Here is a 22,104-nt window from a genome sequence, read left to right as displayed (position 1 = left end):
TTGATTGCGTCCGTTCTACGTCGAGGTGTTTGCGTGTTGGAAAGTGTGAGGAAGAAGGAAGAAGAAAGAGGCGCTGATCCTCGCGACCACATCGCAATTTAGCGGACCGTCGGCAAACAGTTCTCTCCTCTTCACCGCTCGCTCTCTCAAGCGGACACTACTGATGAAATGCGACAACAACCAGTGCGATTTCGCAAAGAGTAAAAATCAAGAGGGAAAAGTCTATCTAGTAAACACGAGGCCATGCGAAGAATAAAAGTTTTCACTTTTTGGAATAGAGGCGAATGGGATGAAAGCGAGAGGGGATATAACGAGAGGGAGGGTTGGACTATGTACAGGTATGGATGAATTCTCCTTCTCTTCGATTTAAGGGTAAACACCGGAAGCGAGAGGGGAAGAAGCCGCGAGGGATCGGTCGAGTTGTTTGAGGTGTTCGACGTCGAGTCCAGCATCGGGCTTGGCGACTTCGGGTCGGAAGATCTTGTCGAGGAATTGTCCTACACCTCCCTCGCTGTGGAAAGTAAAAGACATAGTCAGTAAATCGACTCTTTTGGCAGAAGAAGAGGAAAGAGGACTAACTTGTTCGAGGCAGTTCCGTACTTGGCGGTCGCACGGGGCTTAGCCATAGCGTTGGCCATGTGAACCGAGTATCCAGAAGCTTCGAACATACCGCAGCTGGAAAGTACAAGAACAAAGAGTGAGTTTTCGGCTTTTTAGTGCGTAAGAACAGGAAAGAGAAAACTCACTCGTTCTCACCATCTCCGAAGGTGATGACATTTTGGGGCTTGATGTTGAACTTGGCGCAGAAGAAAGCGAGGGCGGCCGACTTGTCGACACCTTCAGCTACGATCTCGATAATGTAAGGAAGAGCACGGGTGATTTTGAAGGCGACTCCGGGGAACGATTTCTCGATGAGTTCGATGTATTCAGGAACGACGTTCTCGTCCATGGGAAGGAACATCTAACATGAGGAAATATGCGTCAATCACGGAAGAAAAGAGGAAGAGATTGTGAAAACTCACTTTTCCGATCTTTGCCTTTCCCTTGAGAACTTGCTGCATGAAGTCGGATTCACGCTCGTCAGTGACACAAGGGTCGAATCCACGAGTGACTTGCTCCCAATCTTGCGAGCCGTTCTCCTCCTTCGTGACCATTGCGACGGAATCAGCGACGTAAAGGAAAGTCGACTTGTTGTGCTTGCGCATCAATCGGGAGACGTCTCGGACGAAGTGAGGTTCGAGAGCCATAGCTTGTTCGATGTTGCGGTCCTTGTCGTAGATGATGGCTCCGTGAAGGCAAGCGGCGGGGAATTCTTCAATGTTTAATTGTTGAACGAGATCACTGGAGCATTCGAGATTCTACAATCAGCACCTTTCACGGAGCTTAATCTAGCTCATTCGACACTCACCCGCAGGAAGGAAGTTGCTTTCCAGTGACAGGGATGATGGGGATTTCAGGACGAGTTTTGCGAATGTAGTGAATCGCATCACGAGTCGTAGGGTGAAGCTCGTGCTTGTCGGTGAAGAGAGTACCATCAACTGTTAATATCACAGGCTAGTCAGTTTCCGGTTCTTCACAGAAGAGAGGGAGATAAGACTGACCATCTGAGAGGATCATGTGAATGTCTTCCGCTTTCGGGATCTTGTTCTTGTTGTGAGCATGAACGAGAGGGGAAGCTCCGGGGGTAGTAGCGGGAGAATCGAAGGGAGTAGCGAGGGGAGTGTCCCAAGGGGAAGCGGTGGGAGAAGGACGAGCAGAGTCGGCAGCTCCGAAAGAAGAAACGGCAGATCGGAATCCAGACATTATCGATAGGTGTTTATTGTATTGAAGTAGTTGGAAGGAGAAAAGAGACGAAGGAACCTGCTTGTCTGTTCGTGGAAGAAGACGGAAATCATCGGTCAGCTAACTTGGCGCGAGGCAGCTATGAGCTGTAGCCTGAGATTGTAGAGTTGTAGCTCACCTAGTTGGAAGCGAGGACGGAGAGCTGAAAGATGGGGGAGAGCAGAGAAGAGAAGAAGAGAGAAAATGAACGACCCTCGAAAACGACACGCATTCGACTTCGAGAGAAGAGAAAAAAAACTGAGGGTGCTGACGTAGCGCGGGTCTCCAGACGAGTCGGCCGGGGTTCGAATCCGAGTCGTTGATTGGCCGGAATCGACTTTTCGCTCTTAAAAATTCCAGTTTTCGCTCGCCTCGCTTGGTTTAATTTCACTTATTCCAGTCGGAACTGGCGAGCCTCGCAACCTCCGACAGCCGTGAAGAACTGAATCGTTCTCAGTGGCTACAGAGCAAGAAAGCTCTCGCGACGGCATCCCAAATAAGAAACCTCTCGTCCCCAAGGTTTTCTCCAGAGCTCTCCTCCTCGACTCCATTCTTACACGTTCCGACCACTCGGCGATGCGTCATCATTACTGGACACTCCCCGTCTCTCTCTCTCTCTCGCAAGGCTTCCAGCTCGTCGAATCAACACGACTGACCAGTCGAAAATCGAAAATCGTTTACAGTTACATACTGAATCAGCAGAAGGGTAGAAAGGGTTCGTGAAAAGTTGCTGTCGGTTACGACGGTGTGTGCTATTCCTTTTCGTACTGAGGAGACTTGGGAACTTGAACAGGTTGACAGAAGGAGAGAGGCGGGAGGTTTTTCGTTCCGATCAAGCTCGGGTTTTGCGTTACTGATCAAGTTGCTCAGAAGGAGGTCAAATTTAATCGCTGCTGGGGAACGCAAGATGAGGGTTGAGGCTCACCCGATTGATTCCTATTCCTATCGATACATTTCGTTTTCATTTTCTCAAATCCGGTGATCTCAGGCTCGCTTCGGTTCCAATTCGTCTTGATCCATTCCTTCTCCCTCTTCCGCAGAGTCACTCGCTTCGTTCGCTCCAACTCCTGCTCCGGCAATCAACCCCGACCTTTTCGAAACACTTCCGTTCAATTTCATCGGCGATGAAGGCGCTGAACTCGACTGCCCAGACCTGAAGAAAGGCGACGTCGTCGTCGGACTCGTATCGATTTGTGGAACTGCGAAAGGCGAACGACGGAAACTCGGGAGCGAAAAGGGGAAAGAGGGGACGAGCTTTGGAAGCGTCGTTGAAGGTGGATTGGGAGCAGAGGACGAAGCCACAGGTTGAACAGGCGGAGAAGGTTCGTGACGAGTAGCCGAGAGCGGGAAAGTGCCGATCGAAGAGGGTTGACGAGCAGGTTCAGGGAATGGGAGGGAAGAATCGAAAGATGGAGTCGGTCGAGGGAAAGTTGAACCGGCAGGAGGTGTAGCTACTACTCGGGTGCCTCCGAAGTCGGCGTCGTCGAGATCGATCTCGACAGGTTCAAACTCTTCATCCGTGTCGGTGAGTTCATCTTCCATTTCCAATTCGGCGAACGTTTTCGAATGAGAGCTGAAAACTTCATCAATCTCCTCCTCCTCCTCCACTTCGACATATGAAAGACTCGATTCCATCGTCGTATCGTCGTGAGCAAGAGAAGGAGGAAGAGGGAGATCTTCCTGAACGACGACGGGAGGAGGTGGACGGCGTTGAGCGAGTTCGAGTAGCGAAAGTCTCGCAGCGCTTGGAGTATGATTCGTCGCATCCGAGACTGGGATCCTAGATGGAGAAGTGATCGGTTCGAGTTCGAGGTGTGAATCCTCCCTTCTGAGTTGTTTTCCTTTTTTCAACCTTTTCGTTCCTCCAACAGCTACTTTCCCTCCATTCGCTTTCGCCTTCTTCTCCGACAACGCCGATGATCCTCGTCTCTTCCCAGTTCCTCCACCTCCTCCTTGTCCTTGTCCTTGTCTGCCAGTCGACGAATCTCGACGAATCCTCCTTTCCAAAGCCGTCACTTTATCAAGCGCTTCCAAATTGACCTTTTGTCGTTTCCTCGGTTTCGGAGTCGACAAAACTTTCCTCTTCTTACCGCCTCCGTGTTGCTCATGTGAGGTGAAGATATTTTGGAGAACAGTCGAAGAGTTTCGGTTTCTCGCGGCGGAACCTCCTCGAGGTTGTTGGAGGTTCTCGAGAGCTTGAGCGATCCTTCCACTCAAGACGTTGTCGGCAGTTTGATGACGAAGAGGTTGAGCTTTGAGGGGAAGGGTAGTCTTGCGACGAGGAGTTGGAGGAGGAGAAGTTGAGGATGCACCAGGGGAACGAAGTCCAGAATTCGATCGTGAGTACTTTTCTTTGATTTCTATCGACTCGTCCACCCGGGTCGTGAGTATGAGTGAGTGAGTGTCAGTAAGAGAGAGGGAGACTCACGACGTTGTTGATCCAGACTTTCCTCATAATCTCCCAATTCTTCAGCTGAAAACTCTTGCAACTCGATCATCTTCTTCTCAAGCTAGACGATCCCGATCGTTACATCAGCACATTATCGTCGGAGGGGATGAGACGACGAGGGACGTACTCCGGCAATCTCGTTCAATTTCGCATGGAGGAGCGCCCGAGCTCGTTCCATCTCTTTTCCTCTCGTAGAACTCGCCGTAACGACCGCCTTCGGTAATTTCTTCGGTAAGAAGTCTTCTCCTAGGTAGTTCTCAGGGTAGAAGAAGTTGGAATTCGTGATTGATTCGGGTTCGGAAGAAGGATCGGAAACGGGATCGTAATCGGAAGATGAGGACGAGGACGCGGAGGGACTGAGTTCGGGGAGGGAAAGGAACGTCACGTCATCTGGAGAATCACCTCGAGGAGGGGAGGTGAGAGGTGGACGAGGAGAAGGAGACGGAGAATCGAATCGTGTCGCCGTGAGAGTTCGAGGTAATTGGAAAGGAGTCGAAAGTTTTGTCTTGACATTCCTGAACGGTTCGTCAAAATCGGAACTCTCCTCCTGTTCGAGCGACATTGAAACTTCCCAAGGTTCCGGTTCGATCAACCAGAACGGTTTCTCGGGTTTCCTCAAACATTGTTCCCTTTCGAACGCTCTCTGCCTTTCGATCGCATCTTCGGCCCAACACCTCAACCCGAAATCTTCCCTCATACTATCGAGTGGGTTATCGTTCCTCTGCTTATCCATCTTGAGGAAATCGTTCCATTGATCCGAGGAATCTTCACCTTTTCGACCTCTTCCTCCTCCTCTCGATTCTCGAATCTCGATCCCCCAACTCTCTTCCCCTTCACTCTCTTCGACGAATCCTTCCGAAGACTCGACTGAAGTGAGCTCGTAGTCGCCGTCGTCGGACAAGAGGGTATTCGATTCGAGAATTGCTTCAGGTTCGTCTTCCAACAGTTCGAGAATGATGATTCCAACTTCACGACCCCTTTCGATCGCTCGTCTCCTACACCACGAAGTCGCGCCATCGATACTCCAGAGGGTGTAATTCGGACCGACGTTTTCCTTCAATCGAGGGTAGATCGTCAAAGGGAGAAGATCGAGGAGATAGGTTCGGATTCGAGTCAAGAGGTGTACGAGGGAGAGGTAGTCGTGAGATCGAGGAGGAGAGGACGAGGTAGAAAAAGGGTCGTCGTCGAAGAAAGAAGAGAGTCGAGTCGGACGTCGACGAGATTTGAACTGTCCGTGTCGAGGTTGTGATTCAAGTTCTCCTCTTTCATCCGATTGATCGTGTACATCTCTATCGAGTGAGTTCTCGTCGACGAGATGAGAGTAGCTAGACGTTCCTCGAGTCCATTCCTCCGGGAGTTCGAGAGCAGGTTCCGCCGAAAGTGACAGGAGTTTCTGATAATCTCCTTCGTTCGAGAGCCTCGGAACGGTCGAATCGACGAAAGATGAAGCCGTGATATCTTCGTAGGCGGATCGAAGCTCGAGGGAGAAGTCGTGAAGTTGAGCGAGGACGATTTCAGGCGACCAACGAGATTTGAACGACGACGAAGAAGAAGAGGATGGTTTCGGTTCTTTCGGGGGTTCTTGCGACATGAGTTCGTCTTCTTCTTCTTCGCCTGTATCCATCACGACCTCCTTCGATGTAACTCCTCCCGTAGTGAGGTCCCATTTCTCCTCTGTTCCATCTCTCAATTTCACGATAGCTTGTTCCAATTCGAGATTCCATTCGACCTCCTCGATCGCGAACTGCCACCACAACGCCTTGTCCGCTGCTAGTAGGTTCGGGAGACCGAGTCCGACTTCATTGAGGGCCTTTTTCGCTTTCGTGAACGACGGAGGAAGTTTCGGCAGTTGTCGATTCGTAGGGAGTTTCGGAGGAGGGATCAGATGAGTGTGGAGGGTTGACGGCGTTAGGTGACTTGATGGTGGGTTTAACGTAAGCTTCATACGCTGTTCGAAAGGGAGCTGGGGAGAGAGAGAGGGAAGTCAGATCGAGTTGAATGAAACCGTTCGGGGGGCGAAGGAGAGACTCAGGAGGCGCACCGATAGATGCTGAGGGTATAGAGAGTGTGGTAGGTGATACTCACTGTGTGTTCTACCTCTTCCTGGAGAAGTCGAGGAGGAGGCGAGAGGTCAAAAGTTGAAACTTTGCTTTTCGTGTCCTCTTCGCGTCGCACAACTTTCGCTTTCCTCCTTTCAACTACTCGCTCTAAATATTGTACCGTGTTCTGCTAAGGCTGACGCGCTGGGTAGCGACAGTCGAGCTCTCCATTCACCCTTAGAGCACGCTCCTCCTCCTCTTTCCAGCCCCGCTCTGTCGAAACCTTCATTCGCCTCTATCTTTCACTTCCACAACTTCTCGCGACATCGAAGTGAATCGAGGGAATCCAAGCTCGAAGCAGACTTGCTTGCGAAACTCAATGCGTTTTCGGACTTCGTCGGATTCGGACTTCTCTCCCGCTCCCTCGTCATCGACTTCCTCTCTCTCTCTCACTCCTCAAAGCACGCAAGTAAACAATGGTTCAAATGTCAGTCACTCTACTCTCACGACGTGTCTCGTAGCTCATCCTCAGAGCGAGAATCTAGGAAAGCGATTCAAGTCAAGGATGGGAAATCCGATTCTGCCGATGGACTCTTCCTCGGAGACTATGAGAAACCTACTCTACAGAAAGGAGATGGAAAAGTGATTGTCAAGGTGCGTTCTATCTCCTCCAAGCTCTCCCGCTTAGAAGACCGTATGAGCTGACCCTCACTCGCTCTCTCGCTTGACGATTCGGTCTGATTTTGTAAAGGTTAAAGCGTTTGGACTTAACCGGTAAGTCAACGATCCTCTTACCTTTCAAGGCGGAAACTCCAGACTAGCGAGAAAGAGAGAATACTGACCTCGAAAGTGAGTTTTCGTTTTCCGCGTTGAGATAGAATGGACATTATGCAACGACGAGGACAATACCCTCTTCCTCCTGGTACCACTCCTATCCTCGGAGTAGAATTCAGCGGTACGATCGAAGACGCCGGTGAAACTGATTACAAAACTGGAGATGAAGTGTAAGTTTTCCATTTTTCTCTCTCTCGCCCAAATTCTCTTCCTTCCCGCGGCAGTCACTCCACACTGACTCCTCTCTGCGAACACGATTGTATAGATTCGGACTCGCAATCGGAGGAGCCTACGCCGAATACATCGCAACCCCTTCCTCGATGCTGACCCGAAAACCGTCTCATGTTTCCTGGATCCAAGCCGCCGCCGTTCCCGAAAACTGGTTGACCGCGTACCAAGCCTTGTTCACGATCTCGGAATTGAAGGAGGGACAAACGGCGTTGATTCATGCGGGTGCTTCCGGGGTTGGATTGGCAGCGATTCAGTTGGCGAAAGCTTATGGCGCGTGAGTTGTCCTCTTCGGTTCACAATAGTTAATCTCTTCCATAATTGCTAATGTGTTCTCCGAGAGAGTGAATTCGCAGTGAATTGGTGATTGCGACGGCGGGTACTGATGAGAAAGTCAAATTCGTCGAACAACACGGTGCGAAGGGAGTCAACTAGTTCGTTCCCTTCTCTCTCCTCCCCTTACTTCAGGCATTAATCTATCTCTCGGTGATTTAGCAAAACTCAAAACTTTGCCGACGAAGTCCGTCCTCTCACCCCATTCTCCTTCCTTCTCCTTCGTCCAAGCTGACTCCTCCCTCGTTCCTTCCTCGCCCCTCAGGTCCTCAAACTAACCGATAACAAAGGAGTCGACGTCCTAGTCGATTTCATCGGTGCCTCTTACTGGGAGAAGAACCTGAAGTCCTTGGGTCGAGACGGTCGAATGGTTTTGTTAGGTTTAATGGGAGGAGCTAAAACTGAGACTCCTTTGGATTTGAGTCAAATCTTGTTCAAGCGACTACGAATCGAAGGTCAGTTCCCCTCGTTCTCGTTTGTCTCTATCAGACTCTTGTTGGTTTCGACAGCTACTGATTCGAGTACGATGAGGAACTGCGATAGGTACTACGTTGAGGTCCCGTACCCTGGAGTATCAAGGGAAACTGTTGCAGGATTTCTCGAAGGAAGCACTTGGGAAAGTGTTTGCGAAAGCGAAAGGAGAAGAAGGATTAGATCTCGTTATTCACAAGGTTAGTCTCGCTTTCGTCTCTCTCCTTCGGGGGAAACTCGACTGAACCTTTCTCGTGATGCGAGTAGGTCTACGACTGGAAAGATATCAAAGAAGCTCATGAAGAAATGGAACAAGCGAAAAACATTGGTAAAATCATTTGCACGATTGACGCTTGAAAAAAAGGTCTTCCAAACAGAGTATACAGTACACTTAGAGATATGAATATGAATAATGAATCCTTCTTCTGTTTTGACAACATTACAAACCGAGAATGAGACAGACAGAGTGAGAGAATGATAGATTCTAATCGCGAGAAGGAAGTTGGATTTGAGCTATAATGAGTTCTTCTTTCTTCTTCGAAGCATGTCTCATCACGGTTGGTCGTTCTCCTAATTGGATCATACAGCTTGAACCTGCGAATACCGAATCTACACGACAGAGAGATTCGAGTCAGTATCGAAGAAGAAAAGCTCGATCGCGAGAGAGTCGACTCACCTCCTTCCCTTCCAATCCTATTACACACGACGAAAGCCATTCCCGTTCCCTCCCCCTCTAAGTTTGTCGACATTCTATAAACCCAATAACTGACCAACCCTCTAACTTCTTCCCAACTCCCTTCTTCCACCTCCTCCTTCTCCCTCAATTGTTCCTTGACTTTCTCCGCTTCCTCCGTCTCCATATCCGCCGGTTTCAATGCCTCTTTCGTCTCGGAATCCAACCAAGCGTTACTAGCCACCACCAGATCGACCTGTTCTCGTCTCACGAAATTCGACAATTCAAATTTTTCTAGTCTCTCATCGAACGCCTCGGCATTCAAATCCATACAGATCGCCGGACTGTACTTGAACTTCCTCCCTGACTCGCCGCCAGGTACGTAGTCGGGATGAGACGGAGGGAGTTCGAGTAGATGAGTGAGGAAACTCGGACCGGGAGTAGCCCAGGATTGATCCGTTTCGAAGAGGAAATGTTTGTGATAGACTAGTTCGACGCGACCGAGAGGGTTGACGAGGACGATTGAATTGTAGTAAAGGTCTCGAGAGGTAGAAGAAGAGGAAGAGGAGGATTGAGTTGAAGAGGGAAGTTGTTCGAGAGTTGGGACACCGATTTGAACGTAACATTTATACTTTCTCGCTGTGTTCTCCCAAATACAACGACAGGTGTGGAGTCAGATCGAACGAGAACTCGCACGAGAGGAGAAGAGGCAAGGGAGAGAAGTTTACCAGTTTTCATTGCCCATTTCGTCGATTTCCCCGCTGGTACTTCCTCAATAAACGGAGCAATATCTTCTCGATCTTTGAAACAATAACCTACATAGTCTCATACAGAACGAGCTTTCTTTGTCAGTCGTCGTTATTGACCTCGTCCGACGACTTCGGCGGAGATGAACTTGAAGTCTTGAACTGACCAGTGAATGCCATCTCGGGTAATACCAAGAAATCTATACTCCCCGGCTCGACCCTAGTTCAACCCGATCCCACTATCAGCACCGCCAAAGGAGGAAACGATAGAGAGATCCAAGACTCACTTCTCGAGCAACTCTTCAGCCCTCTTGATCGATCGATTCGGGTTCTTGAAGACTGGTTCTAATTGGAGACAGGCTATCCGGAGTGAGGTTGAAGGCATGTCGAGTTGAGAGAGGGCGAGGAGGGATAGATGAGGGAGAAGAAAGGGAACGGAGATGACGGGCAAATCGCGGGCAATTTACTGTAGCGTCCGAAACGGGATGCCTCTTTCGCGTAATCTCTGACAGTACTGTAATGGATTCGCCCTCACTCGCTGTACTCTCGAGAGAACGAGAGAAGACAGAAGTTGAGGTGAGAGGGAAAATCTGAAGTTGAATTCAGGAAATGAAAAAACGAAAACTCGTTGAAACCGGAAAGAACGGATTGAGGGAGAGGGGAGAGGGCAGAGGGGAGAGGGAAGAGGGTGAAACGACAAGCGTCAGAGAGAGGTGAGGTAGGAGGAGGGGGTATGATACAATACAAAATATCGATCTCGTTGAAAAAGAAAAGGAGGAGGGAGGGGAAGGGAACAACAGCACAGCAAGTCATAGGAAGATCAAACGGGAGAAGAGAGAGCACGAAGAAGGAATCCATACAGACGGAATATACATACAATCGTAGAAAGAGAAGAGAAACCCCCTTCGTTTTGGCTAAGCTAACTAACAAACCCAACCTTAACCCCCGAATCAAAAAGAGTTGGATGATGATACGACAAATAGAAGACGAAGACGACGACGAAGACCCCTCGAAGTAGTGGATGCTGAACAACAACATTCGTATACGAACACACGAAAAGAAAAACACAATGAACCGAACGAGAAACCCGACGAAATAGAACCGGAATGAGGTATTCGTTGCGAGATTGCCGGAATAGTAGGCGAGAGAGTCAAGTCGAGGAGGAGAGTGGGGTATTTGCGTTTGTTTTCGTGGTAGTCGAGAAAGAGAGGGGTAATCGTGTCGAGGAAGAGGAGGGTTTTTGTTGCGAAAGACAGAGAGAGGGTATCGCTTGCGGTTGTGTATCCAGAGAGAGGAGTGGAGTGTCGACGATGATTGTCGTAGAGATTGCGAGCGGGGAGAGTGACCTTGAGTCGGGTGGGAGAGACGGAAAGCGAGACGAACGGAAGAAGGAAAGCGTCGAGGAAAGAGATGGAACCGGAAGCGGAATGGGGTTGAAGGGCGAGGCGTTGGAAAGAGCTAGATGCGGAGAGTGTGGTCAGTAACTCGAATGCACCAGAGATATTACAAGCGGACGAAATTACTCACGTTTGTCTTAGGTTTGTCTCCTCAAAACGAACGAAGGAACCGGCAACGAGCTCGGCGCGGGTGAGTTATGGAAAGTAGGTCCCGCATACCTCGGGCCCAACATTTCTTGTTGTTTCGTCGGAGTAGTCGTCAACGTCGAAACCAACTCTACTTGTTCGCGATGTTTTCGAGGGGTCGTTACGGCGGTCGAAGGATGTCGACGACCGAGGGAATTGCGTCGAGTAATACCAACCCCAGCACCAGAGTGATGATGATCAAATTCGGAAGTATCGAGATCGGAAAGTCCGAAAGTGATTGAATCTTTCATTCGTTGTTGACGTTGACGTTGAGTCGAAACTCCTCCTCCCGTAACCGTACCGTTCCCTCCTCCTCCTCCTCCATTGCCGATCGACGAGGAAGAAGCCGAAGAAGTCGATTGTTTAGTCGGAGAAGAGTTGTTTTGTCGACGTTCAGAAAGGGAAGAAGTTTGAAGGTGTTCAGTTTGTAATAACATTTCTTGTTGCCAATTCAACGTCGTCGAACTCGAGTTCGCTGTCGCTGTCGTTGAAGTAGTCGTAGAGGAGGGAGTCGTATCGGAGAGGGAAGGATGAAGAACCGGACGAGTCGAATGAGAATTCGAATGGGAATGATGATGACCGTGATGAGGTAATCTCGGAGTAGGTACAGAATGACGAGTGGGTCGAGGGTGAACCGAACGAGGTGATTCGAAAGTAGTTACTCGAGTCGAAGCACCACGAGGAGAGGAGCCCGAAGAAGGAGCGGCCGCTGAACGAAGTAATTCTTGTTGCCAAGATAAATTCTCTTTCGGTTCCACCTTGTTGTTAACACTGTTCCTGTTCCCTGTTCCTCCTGCTCTTGTTAAGAGAGTTGGCATATCCCATCCATCGTCTTCTCCCGAAGATCCACCCGAAGAATGGTGACCGAATTGAGGTTTCGAGAATCCAGCTCGTTGATGTTGGTGAGGGTGAGAGGGAGGAGGTACCGATTTCAAATGAACCAATTTTTCGGCTTGCGGAGGAGTAGTCGAACTGAAATCGGAGGGATCATCCGTTGGAGAGGCGGAGGAGGAAGAAGGAAGGAGAGCTTCGGGGATTGGTGGACTCGTTTGACGATTCGCTCGGCCTCGACGACTACGACGAGGTTTACTAGGACTTGCTACAGTTTCATCTAGTACTGCTGGTGCTTGTTCGGGAGTGGCTTCGAGAGCGGTCGTGGAAGGGGGTTGAATCGATTTCTTCTGTCTCCTACGTTTCTTCGATTCCCCGTTATCCGTATGACTCTGTTCGACCGTGGGAGTCGGTTTCTCTCCTAATGATTGATGAACGAGTCTGCTAGTCGAACGAGGAGATTCGGGGAATTTCGAATTGAGAGAAGAAGAGGAAGAAGGAGGGGGCAAGTTGATAATCCCTGGTACGTTGTTGAACTGTCTATTGATCGGATGCATCACTCGAGTAGACATGGTTGATCTGGTTGATTGTTGAGGAGAGTGGCGGGCTGGGGAAGTCGAAGAAGGGGAATGGGAGTGTGACGAGAACTGGGAAGAGCGTGGCGGCATCCTGAAGAGAAGAGAGAACTAGGGGGTGAGTATCGAGTAGTAGATAGGCTAGTCTGTTGGAGCAGCATACAATATCGTTGATAAGGGTCGGTGGGAAGTGAAGGGAAAGAGGGAGAGAACTGAAACCGAAGCCATTTCGAATGTTCCAGACTCTTTCCCTCCCGCCCAATGTTCCGATCTGCCCTGCCTACATTAAGACTAGGTACTACTACGCGGAGAAGAGTATCTACGCTAAGAGTCGTCGAATCTACCGGAGACCGTTCGCTCGCTCTGCCTCTCTGCTTCGTTTCAATCCAACGCTTCGAGTCTCCCTCTCCGTGAGCTACTGTTCTCCCCTGTATGAGACGCTCTACACAAGCTCCGGACTGACTCGCAAGCTCGCTCGGTTCGTACGGTATGGAAAGTTGGGACGAATGGATTTCGAAATTCTCTCAAAAAGGTTACACTTCCCTCCTCGTCTCTCTCGACCCTGAACCCTCCCTACGTTCCTCGACTACCTCTCAAGAAATCCTCTCTTCTCTCGAGTCCGGTTCGTCTTCTCTTCCCCTCGTCCCTTCATAGCAAGACTGATTTCGAACGAGATTTTCATTCCTAGAATTCCTCTCCACCCTCCGTTCCTCCTCCTCTTCTCCGTCACCGTTCCCTCCATTGCTCTTCGCCTCGTCCCTCTCATCCCTCCTCGCAGAAACCTACGTCTCCTCCCACCCTCTCTCCGGACTAGTGCTCGAAAACCCCCTGAACCCCTCCTCTGCGACAGGAAAGTTTCCGGAAGTGTTCAAGACGAATCTGGAGGAATTTAATTACGAACCGTTCTTTCCGGTGGCGGTTATTGAGGAGGAAGGAAGCGAGGGGGAGAGGCATAGATTGGTGAGAGAGTTTGCAGGAGAAGAGGACGATGAGTTGGTTAGGAGGATAGAAGGGAGTAGGGAAAGGGATGGAACTTGGGAGAAAGTAATGGAGTGGATGGATGAGAATGGACTGTAGCCACTCGCCTTCTCTCTCGAGGTGCAGAGATCCTGTTTGGACTTGTTTTCTATTTCGCATCGAACTAAGCAGATAAACTATTGTAAGATCGCTCGGATAGAGGGACCTGTTCAATGTTGTATTTCCACCCTTTTCCCAGGACTCCATTCCCTACAAACCGTTTCGATATTATCCAAATATTTCAACTGAATCACCAAATTCCTCGCTCCTTCCAAATCTGGTGGTTCCGTTTGATCGAACGCTTTCACGAGTGAAGAAATCGCTGCTTGCATTTCCTCTACTCGTCCACTCATCCCGAGTCAGCTCAGAGGAAGACAGGAAGGAAGAGAGGGCAGAAAGGGAGACGTACGGGAATTTTGAGCTCGAATCGAATCGACTTGTTCAGGGGTTTCAGCTTCTTCGAGTGCTTCACGGATCTCCATAATCGACATCAATAACTCTGGATCTGTCACGGGATCCGCTTCACCGATCGTTACATCATGGAGCGATAACTGAAAAATCGCAAAGAGAGACGGAACGAGATTTCTCCGTCAGTTCTCCCTTCAAACGCAGCAACGAAAGTTCGCCGCAGAAGAAGAGGGCAAGACTCACGAGGTACTCCGCCCTCTCGCGCTCATTACTGAGCGTTTTCCACGCCTCATTCACTCTCGAACTCCACAATTTCGCCCATTCCTCCCTCTCGCCTTGTCCTCCAAACCGATCCGGATGTACCTTCTGCTGCAATTTCAGAAACTCTCTCTTGAGTGCCTTGAGGTCGATTGCGTAAGAGGGAGTGGGAAGGGAGAAGAGGGAATAATGAGTGGTTGTTGAAGGAGGAGGAGGGACTAAAGTGGAACAGGACGGACAGAGAGGTGAGAGCTGAGAGGGAGAAAGGGGAACGTGACAGGATGGACACGTTGCGGAAGAGGGAGTAGAGGACTTGAGAGGTGAGGAGAGGAGACGGGAAGTTGAGAGAAATCGCGAGACGGTGGCGCCGTTCAATCGGGTGATCGGTCGGGCGCTGGTTGTAGCTGTTCGAAGAGCTGACTGCATTCTCGAGGCAGATCTAGATGTAGCAGTAAGAGGTAGAAGAAGGGATGATTTCATCGCTGAAGGTTTCTTGATCATCTCGATTCGCAAGTTCTCCCTCTTCTCTCTCTCTATCCTACCACTCACTCGCCCAATATGCTCCGTCTATCCTCCCTCCGTGCCCCCTTTCGCCGCTCCCTGCACACTTCCCTGCGTCTCTCGGAATCCCCCCTAACTCACCCCGCCCTTCTCCGAGACCCACCCGCTGCAGACCCCTCCTCTTCCTCCGATCCGTGGCCTCTCCAGCCTCCTCCCTTACCCGAAGCGCCCCCTCTCCCAGCTCACATCAAAACGATGTCTGACCTCTTGGCGACTCCTCATCCCGAAGGAAGGGACGATGAACCGACAGAAACCCTCCGGAAACGATTGGTATACGAGAGTAGGAAGAGGGGGATCTTGGAGATGGATTTGATTCTGAGTACGTTTGCGAAGGAACGATTGGAGGGGTTGAATGACCGTCAACTACGGGAATACGATCGGGTACGCAGATGATCTCTCTCTCTCTCTCTCTCTCTTCCTCCTCTGCCCTCTCTTGAACGGGTACTGATGAAAGATGTTGTTGTTGTTGGGAGAGAGTAGTTCCTAACGTTACCGGATTGGACGATTTTTTATTACGTTACAGGGAAAGCGGAAGCTCCTGAACCTTGGAAATCGAGTGAGGTTCTGTCGGAATTGTTGAATCATTCGGCGAACAAGGGGAAGGAGGTTAGGAGAATGCCAGATTTGGAACTGGAGGGAGTTAATGACAAGAAGGTTTAGAAGTGTTCACGAGTGAGAAATAACGATACATCAGTTTTCATTCTTTGGGTTTCAGCTTGTCTCTCCCGGTCTCTCGCGTTAGAGGGGGGTAGAGAAGAGTGACTATACACGTTGCATTTTTATAGTAAGGGGCTGAAAGATCTATCTCTAGCAAAGTAGAAGAGAAATCTAAAATGCGATAGATACGACCTACTTTTTCGCGTCCAAGTGTTCTTGAACGGTCTTTTGTTTCTCGACTACCGACTTGACGACATCTCCAACTTGTTCGAACTAGATGCCGCAACGTCGAGGGTCAGTTTCAGACTCTCGTGGTCAAAGCGCGAGAAAGAGAGATGGGGGAGACTGACTTGAGAGAAAGGAACGTAAGGGATCTTCTCGCGATCGCAGTGAACTTTCAAGTCGTTGGTGTGCTGTTCTCCTCATCAACCTATCAGCGCTCCTGCTTGCGCTAGACAGTGAGGGAGGGAGGTAGAAGACTCACACCCTCGATGACTTTAACGAATAACAAATCTGCCGCTCTCGCCGCGGACAGGTCGCTTACACCGTCACCGCAGAAGAACAGAGTAGGTTCATGCTCGAGTTCTCGGTAAGGTGCCGTTGCTCGAGACTTGTCATGCCCAAATCCTATTCCCTCACAATTGAAGATTCAGCAACCCTTCCTTTCTTCCCGACCCGAACAAGGAGCGAGAAAGAGTAATGAATCTAGAACTCACCAGTCTCTGGATGTAAGTACGAAATCGTCCATTTCCCACCTTCCAAATGTTTGACATCGTTCGCGATGATCGAAATTTGTTTGGCGTCTTCGGGACCGATCAAGTTTTCCAAGATTGCTCGAATGATGGGTACCATTCCTGAAGAAACGATCACGACGGGGATTGAAGCTTGTTTACAGTAATCGAAGAAGACTTTGAAACCTGGGTCGAGTTTGATTTCTATTCTCAGTCCATCACCGTCAGCGTTTCCTCTTTCACTGTCAGAACTTCCCCAACCGAAGAGAGGAAGAGAAGAGGGATAAGGAAGACGGACCTTTGCGGAGGTATTCGACGACGGAATCAAACGAATGACCGTTCTCACAAACTGAATCCAACATTTCTTTGAAAGCATCTCGGAACGTTTTCGTACCGTTCAAGATTTCGAGGTTTAGTTCTCTTCGTCGAGTTACTCCGAATCCGAGCTATACATCGAGTTCGAGACGAGGTTAGTCAGTTTTCTAGCGAGAATCGAACAGGAGCAAAGTTTGGAGGGAGAAGGAGAAGCGTACTTCGTCAGTTGCGCAATCGTTCGAATCCCTCGTAGCTGACCAATCGAAACCAATGTACGTCAGTCGCTGGATACGCACACAGAGCGAGACGTACGAGTGGAAGACGACTCAACTGATTGTTCCGTCGAAATCGGAAAAGACGATAAAAGGTTTATCGGCATAAGGTAATGAGGCAGCCATACTGTAGACGATCAAAGGAGAGAGGAGAAGGGAAGGGAGGGATGGTTAGCGCTGGAGAGAGAGACGGAGAGGGGCTCGAGAGTTGCGAGAAGTTGCGAAATCCGTCGAATGCTCAAGCGAATACACGATGGAATCCGACTCTGATTGATCCAATTCTGCTATTCAGTCTCCCTCGCCGTGACAGCGCTTCTCTTGCCTGCGAGAACCCCTCTTTCGCCGAACCGAACCCGATGACGAGAGTTTGTCGAAGATCTTTCGAAACGGGGATACTCGTTACGAGCGCAGAGGAAGGGGCTGACTTGCTCGTAGCTTACTTGGTTGAAAGGTCGTAGTCGAAGTGAATGAAGCGGAACCAAACCCCGCGAAAGACGAATTCGCGAACGTTTCTCTCTCCCGTCACTCGAAGAACCCGACGCGACCTTACAGACCAGCACTGCATCAGACAGTCATTCACTTGACTTCGTCACCGCCGTCGGAATCTCCCCAACGTTTGAATGGCCTCGAATAGTCAAGCTTCATCTTCAACTCCCTCAACTCCTTCTTCCCCCTCCTCCTCAGGGATAGAAATCGCTAGGTTATTGGTACAGAAAGTTTCTAGGGCGTTTTATGGATCAAAGGGAGCGATTCTCGTTGATCAATTGATTCAAAAAGAAGCGTTCGTCTCCATCTCTCTCCCTCTCCTCGCCCTCCTCTCTCTCCCAGCGGTCCTCTGATCGATGAGAGGAGTGGGAATCAGGTTCAGAGATGAAGAACTCGGTAAACGACTCGGAATGCCCTCTAAAGACGTCTCGAAACTATCCCATCGTTTAGTTCAAGACGAACTCGTTCAACTTCATCGTCGTTCGGAATTGAAACCTGGTGCACCGAAAGCGAGTTTGAAGACGTATTATTACTTGGATTTCAGTAAAACGGTAGATGTGATTAAATGGAGGATGTGGAAAGTTCAACAAACTATTGATGTTAAACTAAGAAACGTACGTTCTTCTCTCTCTTCCCCTCCTCTCCCCTCTTCCTGTCCGAGTGAGAGAGAGAGAGAGAGACTGATAGATGAGAGAAGTGAACAGGAACTTGACGCACAAGGCTACGTTTGTCCACTCTGTAAAGCTTCCTACACCCCCTTGGACGCCGCTCAATTATACGATCCCTCCCGTAACCTCCTCGCGTGTTCGATCTGTTCTACCGAAGTAACGAACAATGAAGACGAAGAACAAGTGAAAGGGAATAAAGATCGAATGCAGAGATTGAATCGACAGACTAAAGGGATTGTAGATTTGTTGAAGAGGTTGGAAAAAGTTGAATTACCGAGGTACGTCTTCTCTCTCTCCTTTCAGCCAGTTCACCACACTCGCTGAGAGTAGGAGTGAGAGTAGATTCGATATCGAACGCTACCTCGCGATTCACGGACCCGCACTCGGAGTAACCGCCGCAGCTCAAGCCGCCGCCTCGGGTTCAGGTTCGACCAACCCGATTCAACCGGAAGTTAAAGTCCAAATCGCCGGGGACGACGACGAAGCGATCGAGAAGGCGAAGAGGGAGCAAGAGTTGAAGGAGAAGAGGGCGCAGAATATGTTGCCAAGTTGGATTGCGAAAAGTACGATTGAGAAACAACAAGGTCAAACGGGTTCAACCTCTTCGATGGAGGGAGAAGAGGAGAAGAGGGAGCAAGGGATTGTGGGAGAGACAGGGACGAAGGAAGAGGATACTTCGATCACGATGGAGAATGGAACTGGGACGAATGGAGGGTTGGGATCAGTCGATATTGGAGGATTCGGAGCTGCGATGTCTTTCTACGAACAGCCAGACGAGGAGGAGGAGGAGGATAAACCAGAGACAGGAGGAGACGACTTAGACGCTTATTATGCTACTCTCGAGGCTCAAAACTTGAATCAATCACAACAACCGATACCGATACCGAACGAGCGAAAGGAAGAGGAGGAGGAGGGGAGTGCGAGTAATTTCGATTCACCGTCAATTCAATTCGAGGAGGAGATCATTGGGATGGGGTCACCGGCGAATGGAACACCTGATACGACGTTCGGACAAGGACAGGGAGGAGGAGGGAAGAGATCTCGACAAGAATCGATCGAGAATGAATCCGACACGAATAACAAGAAATTCAAATCGGCTGAACCTTCGCCTCCGGTCAACTCGGAAACTGTAGCAGCCTCAGTGGAAGGAGAAGACGAAGATGAGGGCGAATTCCATCAAGTTGACGGAGACGGAGGGGTAGAGGAGGAGGAAAACATGGATCCGAATCAATTGATCAGCGTGAACGGGAAAATGTTGCCTTATTCTCAAGTGACGGAAGATATGACGAGTGAAATGGTGAGCCTACTCTCTCTTGCTCTCGATAGTACCGAGTTATTGACCAGTATTCCTCTGTTCTCTTTTCTCGCAGACGGCCGATGAGTACAGCGTGAGCAGACGAGCTATTCTCTCCTCTCTTCCTTCAAGCACGACTGACTCTTCTGCACTCGTAGGCTTACTGGGACGTCTACGCTCGACTCAACGAATAAATCCTCCAATTTCGCTCGATCAAGTTTTCCGTCTCGACCTCATCTTTCCAACTCCTTTCGCCGCTCGCCTCGTCGTCTACCTGTACCCGCCTACTACTTACTACTCTGCATCTCTCTCTCTCTCTCTCTCGTTCACTCTGCAAATAAACGAAAACCCGGTCTAGCTCCGAAAACTTGTTGTTGTTGTTTGTAAATCCTATCCATTTTTTGTTCTTTCCTTTTTCGCTTCCTCCTTCTATTAGCGAATACTACTGAAAGCGTCAAAGGAAGCAGATCCCATTCTCCCAATTCCAGAATCGTTTGGAGACGGTGCAGGAGGGAAAACATCCCAGAAACTTGAAATCGAAAAGTTCAGCTCGCGAGATTGAGAGATTGACATGAAATGGCCGAACCGGAGAACTTCGTCACTCGAACCACAGACAATGTAACGACCCTGTGAGCTGGGAATGTCAGTCAACTTGGAACCACGAGGAGTAGATAGACATCCGAGCTCACATCAGGAGACAAAGCGAGATGCAACATCCTTCCTCTTCCACTCGTGAGACTCGCGATCGGGTTGTAGGGAGGCTCGTAAGTGGTCGAGAAGCTGTTGTATTTCCAGACGTGAACTGTCATGCTCAGAGGCGAGTCAGTCACAGAGAGAGGGAGAAAGAAGAAAAAAAATGATTTACCGCAGCCATCGTTCTCGGGTTTCGACGAATACCCATGCGACGAGACGAGTTCGTCCGTAGTCTTTGACCACAGTACTTGACACACCTTCCAACCCAAACCTGTCAATCAGACGGAAAGAACGAAAACTGAAGAAAAAGGGCTAAGTGAGGCTCACTTGACTTCCCGTTTCAATCTCTCTAATCATCTCTCCTGTTCTCGTATTCCAGAACCTCAAGCACTGATCCCCTGTTCCACCTCCCGTGATGAGTAAACCTCTTTGATGAGGTGACCAAGCCAAAGCTTTGATCGCCGCCGAATGAGCTTTTCTTAGTTTAAGGAACGGTTTCTGTGTACGACCCGCTCGTTCTTAGCTAGTTGTCTTTTCCAGAGCTTGGAGGAGCGACGACTCACCTCTTCGAGACCTTTGAACACCCTCACGCTATTATCGTTCCCACCACTAGCCAATTCTCCATCCGAATTCCATTCCAACGCTGTCACTTCTGCCTTGTACCCTTTGATCACTCGTACTACTTCATCCCTCATCCTCAGATCTCTCTGAAAGATGAGGCGGTCGGAGGAACCGGTACTGAGGTATTGATTCAGGGAGGCGGAAACTCCAATCCGACCGGAGTGAGGAGTTAGTTGTCGGACTTGTTGACTCGTGTGAGCGTCGTAGATCTCGATGGTACCGTTGTCTCTTCCGGTGGCGATGTGATCGCTCTGCGTTTTACCGGAAATCAGTGAGATAGACCGGAAGAAGGGGAAGAAACGGGAAAACGAGTCACTTTTCCGGTCCACCTCACACTCGTGACATTCGGAACTCTCGACAATTGATCACTATCGACAACCTTGACGACCGTTCCATCGCTCTTCCACGTAAACACCTGAGGTCCCAACGCAACCGCGATCAAATGATTCGATTCAGACCAATCCAAACTCGATTCGTAAAAGTTTCCACTCAAGTTTGGAGCGTCGAGGACTCTACATGGAGTGAGACAGATCTTGCGAGGTGGTTTTGGAGGAGAGGCGAGGGAATGTTCTGTGGTCGCGTTGAAGGGACTGAGACGGTACGCTTGACTGAGAGGAGATTCGGCGGGAATTCGTTGGTTCTGTTGCGTCGGTGAAGCGTTGGAAGTGAAGGGTGAACGAGAGAAGGAGAGAACAGGAGGAGAAGCGTGTGGAGAAGGAGGGTAAGGAACCAAAGTTGAGCTTGATGGACGGCGAGGTTTCTTGCGATCGAACGCTGAGCGAGGTGAGGGTCTCGTCGAAGATGAAGGGGGAGTCTCGGGAGAGAAGGTAGGTCCGAGCAACTCGCTCCGTAGGGCACTCGTAAACTCTTGAGTCTGTGCGACTGTAAAACAGATCACATTTCGACGTTAGCCGGTACACTCTGTCTAGGGGTTGATCGACCCACCTTGATGAGCCGAGTATCCAGTGAAAGTTCTCGCTTGGAGAGGGGCAGAGTGCGATCTCGGAAGATGCGCCGTCGTCGTCGAAGAGGATTCTGGTAAAATAGCGAATGAAGTTTGCGAAGAAGCTCTTCTCCTCGGGATGAACCTGGTACCAAGCCACGTCAAATCAGCCCAAAGTAGCCTAGAGGGTGGAAGAGAGTGCTCACCGATCACCACTCGACCAAATCGAGCTGTTGCTCGTACTCGCGAAACTTGATCGTCTCGAACTCGTCGATGGCGGACCCATTTCTCCTTCGCTTTCGATCGATTCTTCCCTCCATGATCCGAATGAACTATCCCGATATGGCCCAGATCGAATTCGAGGTGATTGAGAGAGGTTGAATGAAGGAGCATCCGCTCGAAAAGAAGCGGGTGAATCTGCTGGAGTTGGGAGTTGTCGAGGAGTCAAGACGTTCGGTGAATGGTCCATAGCTGTATAGAGTCGAGAGAGGTAAGTTAGGAGAGGTGGGAAGTGAGAAGGTGATGGATGAAAGGCAGGAGGAAGATCAAAAAGAGAGGCGACGGAGATCAGTGAGTGTATGGGAGTTCTGAGTATAT

The 22,104-nt window shown here is 49.8% G+C and overlaps 11 protein-coding genes across 11 annotated transcripts; 4 read left to right on the top strand and 7 right to left on the bottom strand.

The window, feature by feature from the left end:
• Positions 1-366: 366 nt before the first annotated feature.
• Positions 367-1,803, bottom strand: JCM6883_001884 (HAD family hydrolase; the record flags this gene model as incomplete). Its single annotated transcript, XM_076632894.1, has 6 exons — positions 367-511; positions 580-675; positions 747-961; positions 1,023-1,341; positions 1,409-1,538; positions 1,602-1,803. 6 exons carry the CDS (start codon positions 1,801-1,803, stop codon positions 367-369), a joined length of 1,107 nt encoding a protein of 368 aa, XP_076487151.1.
• Positions 1,804-2,805: 1,002 nt separating this feature from the next.
• On the bottom strand, positions 2,806-6,215 carry JCM6883_001883 (uncharacterized protein; the record flags this gene model as incomplete). The annotated part of the gene is made up of 3 exons (XM_076632893.1): positions 2,806-4,181; positions 4,250-4,331; positions 4,398-6,215. 3 exons carry the CDS (start codon positions 6,213-6,215, stop codon positions 2,806-2,808), a joined length of 3,276 nt encoding a protein of 1,091 aa, XP_076487150.1.
• A 570-nt stretch (positions 6,216-6,785) lies between these two features.
• On the top strand, positions 6,786-8,532 carry JCM6883_001882 (NAD(P)H-quinone oxidoreductase; the record flags this gene model as incomplete). Its single annotated transcript, XM_076632892.1, has 10 exons — positions 6,786-6,796; positions 6,855-6,963; positions 7,061-7,083; positions 7,188-7,313; positions 7,409-7,648; positions 7,728-7,805; positions 7,867-7,891; positions 7,970-8,159; positions 8,248-8,375; positions 8,443-8,532. 10 exons carry the CDS (start codon positions 6,786-6,788, stop codon positions 8,530-8,532), a joined length of 1,020 nt encoding a protein of 339 aa, XP_076487149.1.
• Positions 8,533-8,659: 127 nt separating this feature from the next.
• NTA1 (amidase) lies at positions 8,660-9,979 on the bottom strand (the record flags this gene model as incomplete). The annotated part of the gene is made up of 5 exons (XM_076632891.1): positions 8,660-8,784; positions 8,852-9,487; positions 9,577-9,663; positions 9,762-9,814; positions 9,882-9,979. The coding sequence occupies 5 exons, from the start codon at positions 9,977-9,979 to the stop codon at positions 8,660-8,662; spliced, it is 999 nt and encodes a 332-aa protein (XP_076487148.1).
• Positions 9,980-11,128: 1,149 nt separating this feature from the next.
• On the bottom strand, positions 11,129-12,580 carry JCM6883_001880 (proline-rich nuclear receptor coactivator motif-containing protein; the record flags this gene model as incomplete). Its single annotated transcript, XM_076632890.1, has 1 exon — positions 11,129-12,580. One exon carries the CDS (start codon positions 12,578-12,580, stop codon positions 11,129-11,131), a length of 1,452 nt encoding a protein of 483 aa, XP_076487147.1.
• Positions 12,581-12,816: 236 nt separating this feature from the next.
• On the top strand, positions 12,817-13,660 carry JCM6883_001879 (uncharacterized protein; the record flags this gene model as incomplete). The annotated part of the gene is made up of 3 exons (XM_076632889.1): positions 12,817-12,935; positions 13,054-13,205; positions 13,272-13,660. The coding sequence occupies 3 exons, from the start codon at positions 12,817-12,819 to the stop codon at positions 13,658-13,660; spliced, it is 660 nt and encodes a 219-aa protein (XP_076487146.1).
• A 110-nt stretch (positions 13,661-13,770) lies between these two features.
• On the bottom strand, positions 13,771-14,692 carry JAC1 (J-type chaperone JAC1; the record flags this gene model as incomplete). The annotated part of the gene is made up of 3 exons (XM_076632888.1): positions 13,771-13,937; positions 14,010-14,151; positions 14,252-14,692. 3 exons carry the CDS (start codon positions 14,690-14,692, stop codon positions 13,771-13,773), a joined length of 750 nt encoding a protein of 249 aa, XP_076487145.1.
• A 132-nt stretch (positions 14,693-14,824) lies between these two features.
• Positions 14,825-15,487, top strand: SDH5 (succinate dehydrogenase assembly factor SDH5; the record flags this gene model as incomplete). Its single annotated transcript, XM_076632887.1, has 2 exons — positions 14,825-15,208; positions 15,308-15,487. 2 exons carry the CDS (start codon positions 14,825-14,827, stop codon positions 15,485-15,487), a joined length of 564 nt encoding a protein of 187 aa, XP_076487144.1.
• Positions 15,488-15,676: 189 nt separating this feature from the next.
• PYP1 (putative phosphoric monoester hydrolase) lies at positions 15,677-16,928 on the bottom strand (the record flags this gene model as incomplete). Its single annotated transcript, XM_076632886.1, has 7 exons — positions 15,677-15,757; positions 15,835-15,897; positions 15,969-16,111; positions 16,201-16,419; positions 16,514-16,661; positions 16,749-16,783; positions 16,862-16,928. 7 exons carry the CDS (start codon positions 16,926-16,928, stop codon positions 15,677-15,679), a joined length of 756 nt encoding a protein of 251 aa, XP_076487143.1.
• A 494-nt stretch (positions 16,929-17,422) lies between these two features.
• Positions 17,423-19,444, top strand: JCM6883_001875 (uncharacterized protein; the record flags this gene model as incomplete). The annotated part of the gene is made up of 6 exons (XM_076632885.1): positions 17,423-17,583; positions 17,665-17,902; positions 17,993-18,234; positions 18,299-19,253; positions 19,327-19,344; positions 19,409-19,444. 6 exons carry the CDS (start codon positions 17,423-17,425, stop codon positions 19,442-19,444), a joined length of 1,650 nt encoding a protein of 549 aa, XP_076487142.1.
• Positions 19,445-19,682: 238 nt separating this feature from the next.
• Positions 19,683-21,976, bottom strand: JCM6883_001874 (uncharacterized protein; the record flags this gene model as incomplete). Its single annotated transcript, XM_076632884.1, has 9 exons — positions 19,683-19,779; positions 19,837-19,877; positions 19,940-20,052; positions 20,116-20,200; positions 20,271-20,441; positions 20,507-20,815; positions 20,881-21,446; positions 21,510-21,652; positions 21,714-21,976. The coding sequence occupies 9 exons, from the start codon at positions 21,974-21,976 to the stop codon at positions 19,683-19,685; spliced, it is 1,788 nt and encodes a 595-aa protein (XP_076487141.1).
• Positions 21,977-22,104: the final 128 nt, after the last annotated feature.

Source organism: Sporobolomyces salmoneus (genome assembly GCF_050403485.1).
Source record: "Sporobolomyces salmoneus JCM6883 DNA, S_salmoneus_JCM6883_v1_ctg31, whole genome shotgun sequence".
In the NCBI taxonomy this organism is placed as follows: domain Eukaryota; kingdom Fungi; phylum Basidiomycota; class Microbotryomycetes; order Sporidiobolales; family Sporidiobolaceae; genus Sporobolomyces; species Sporobolomyces salmoneus.
This window is presented reverse-complemented; position numbering and strand designations above follow the sequence as displayed.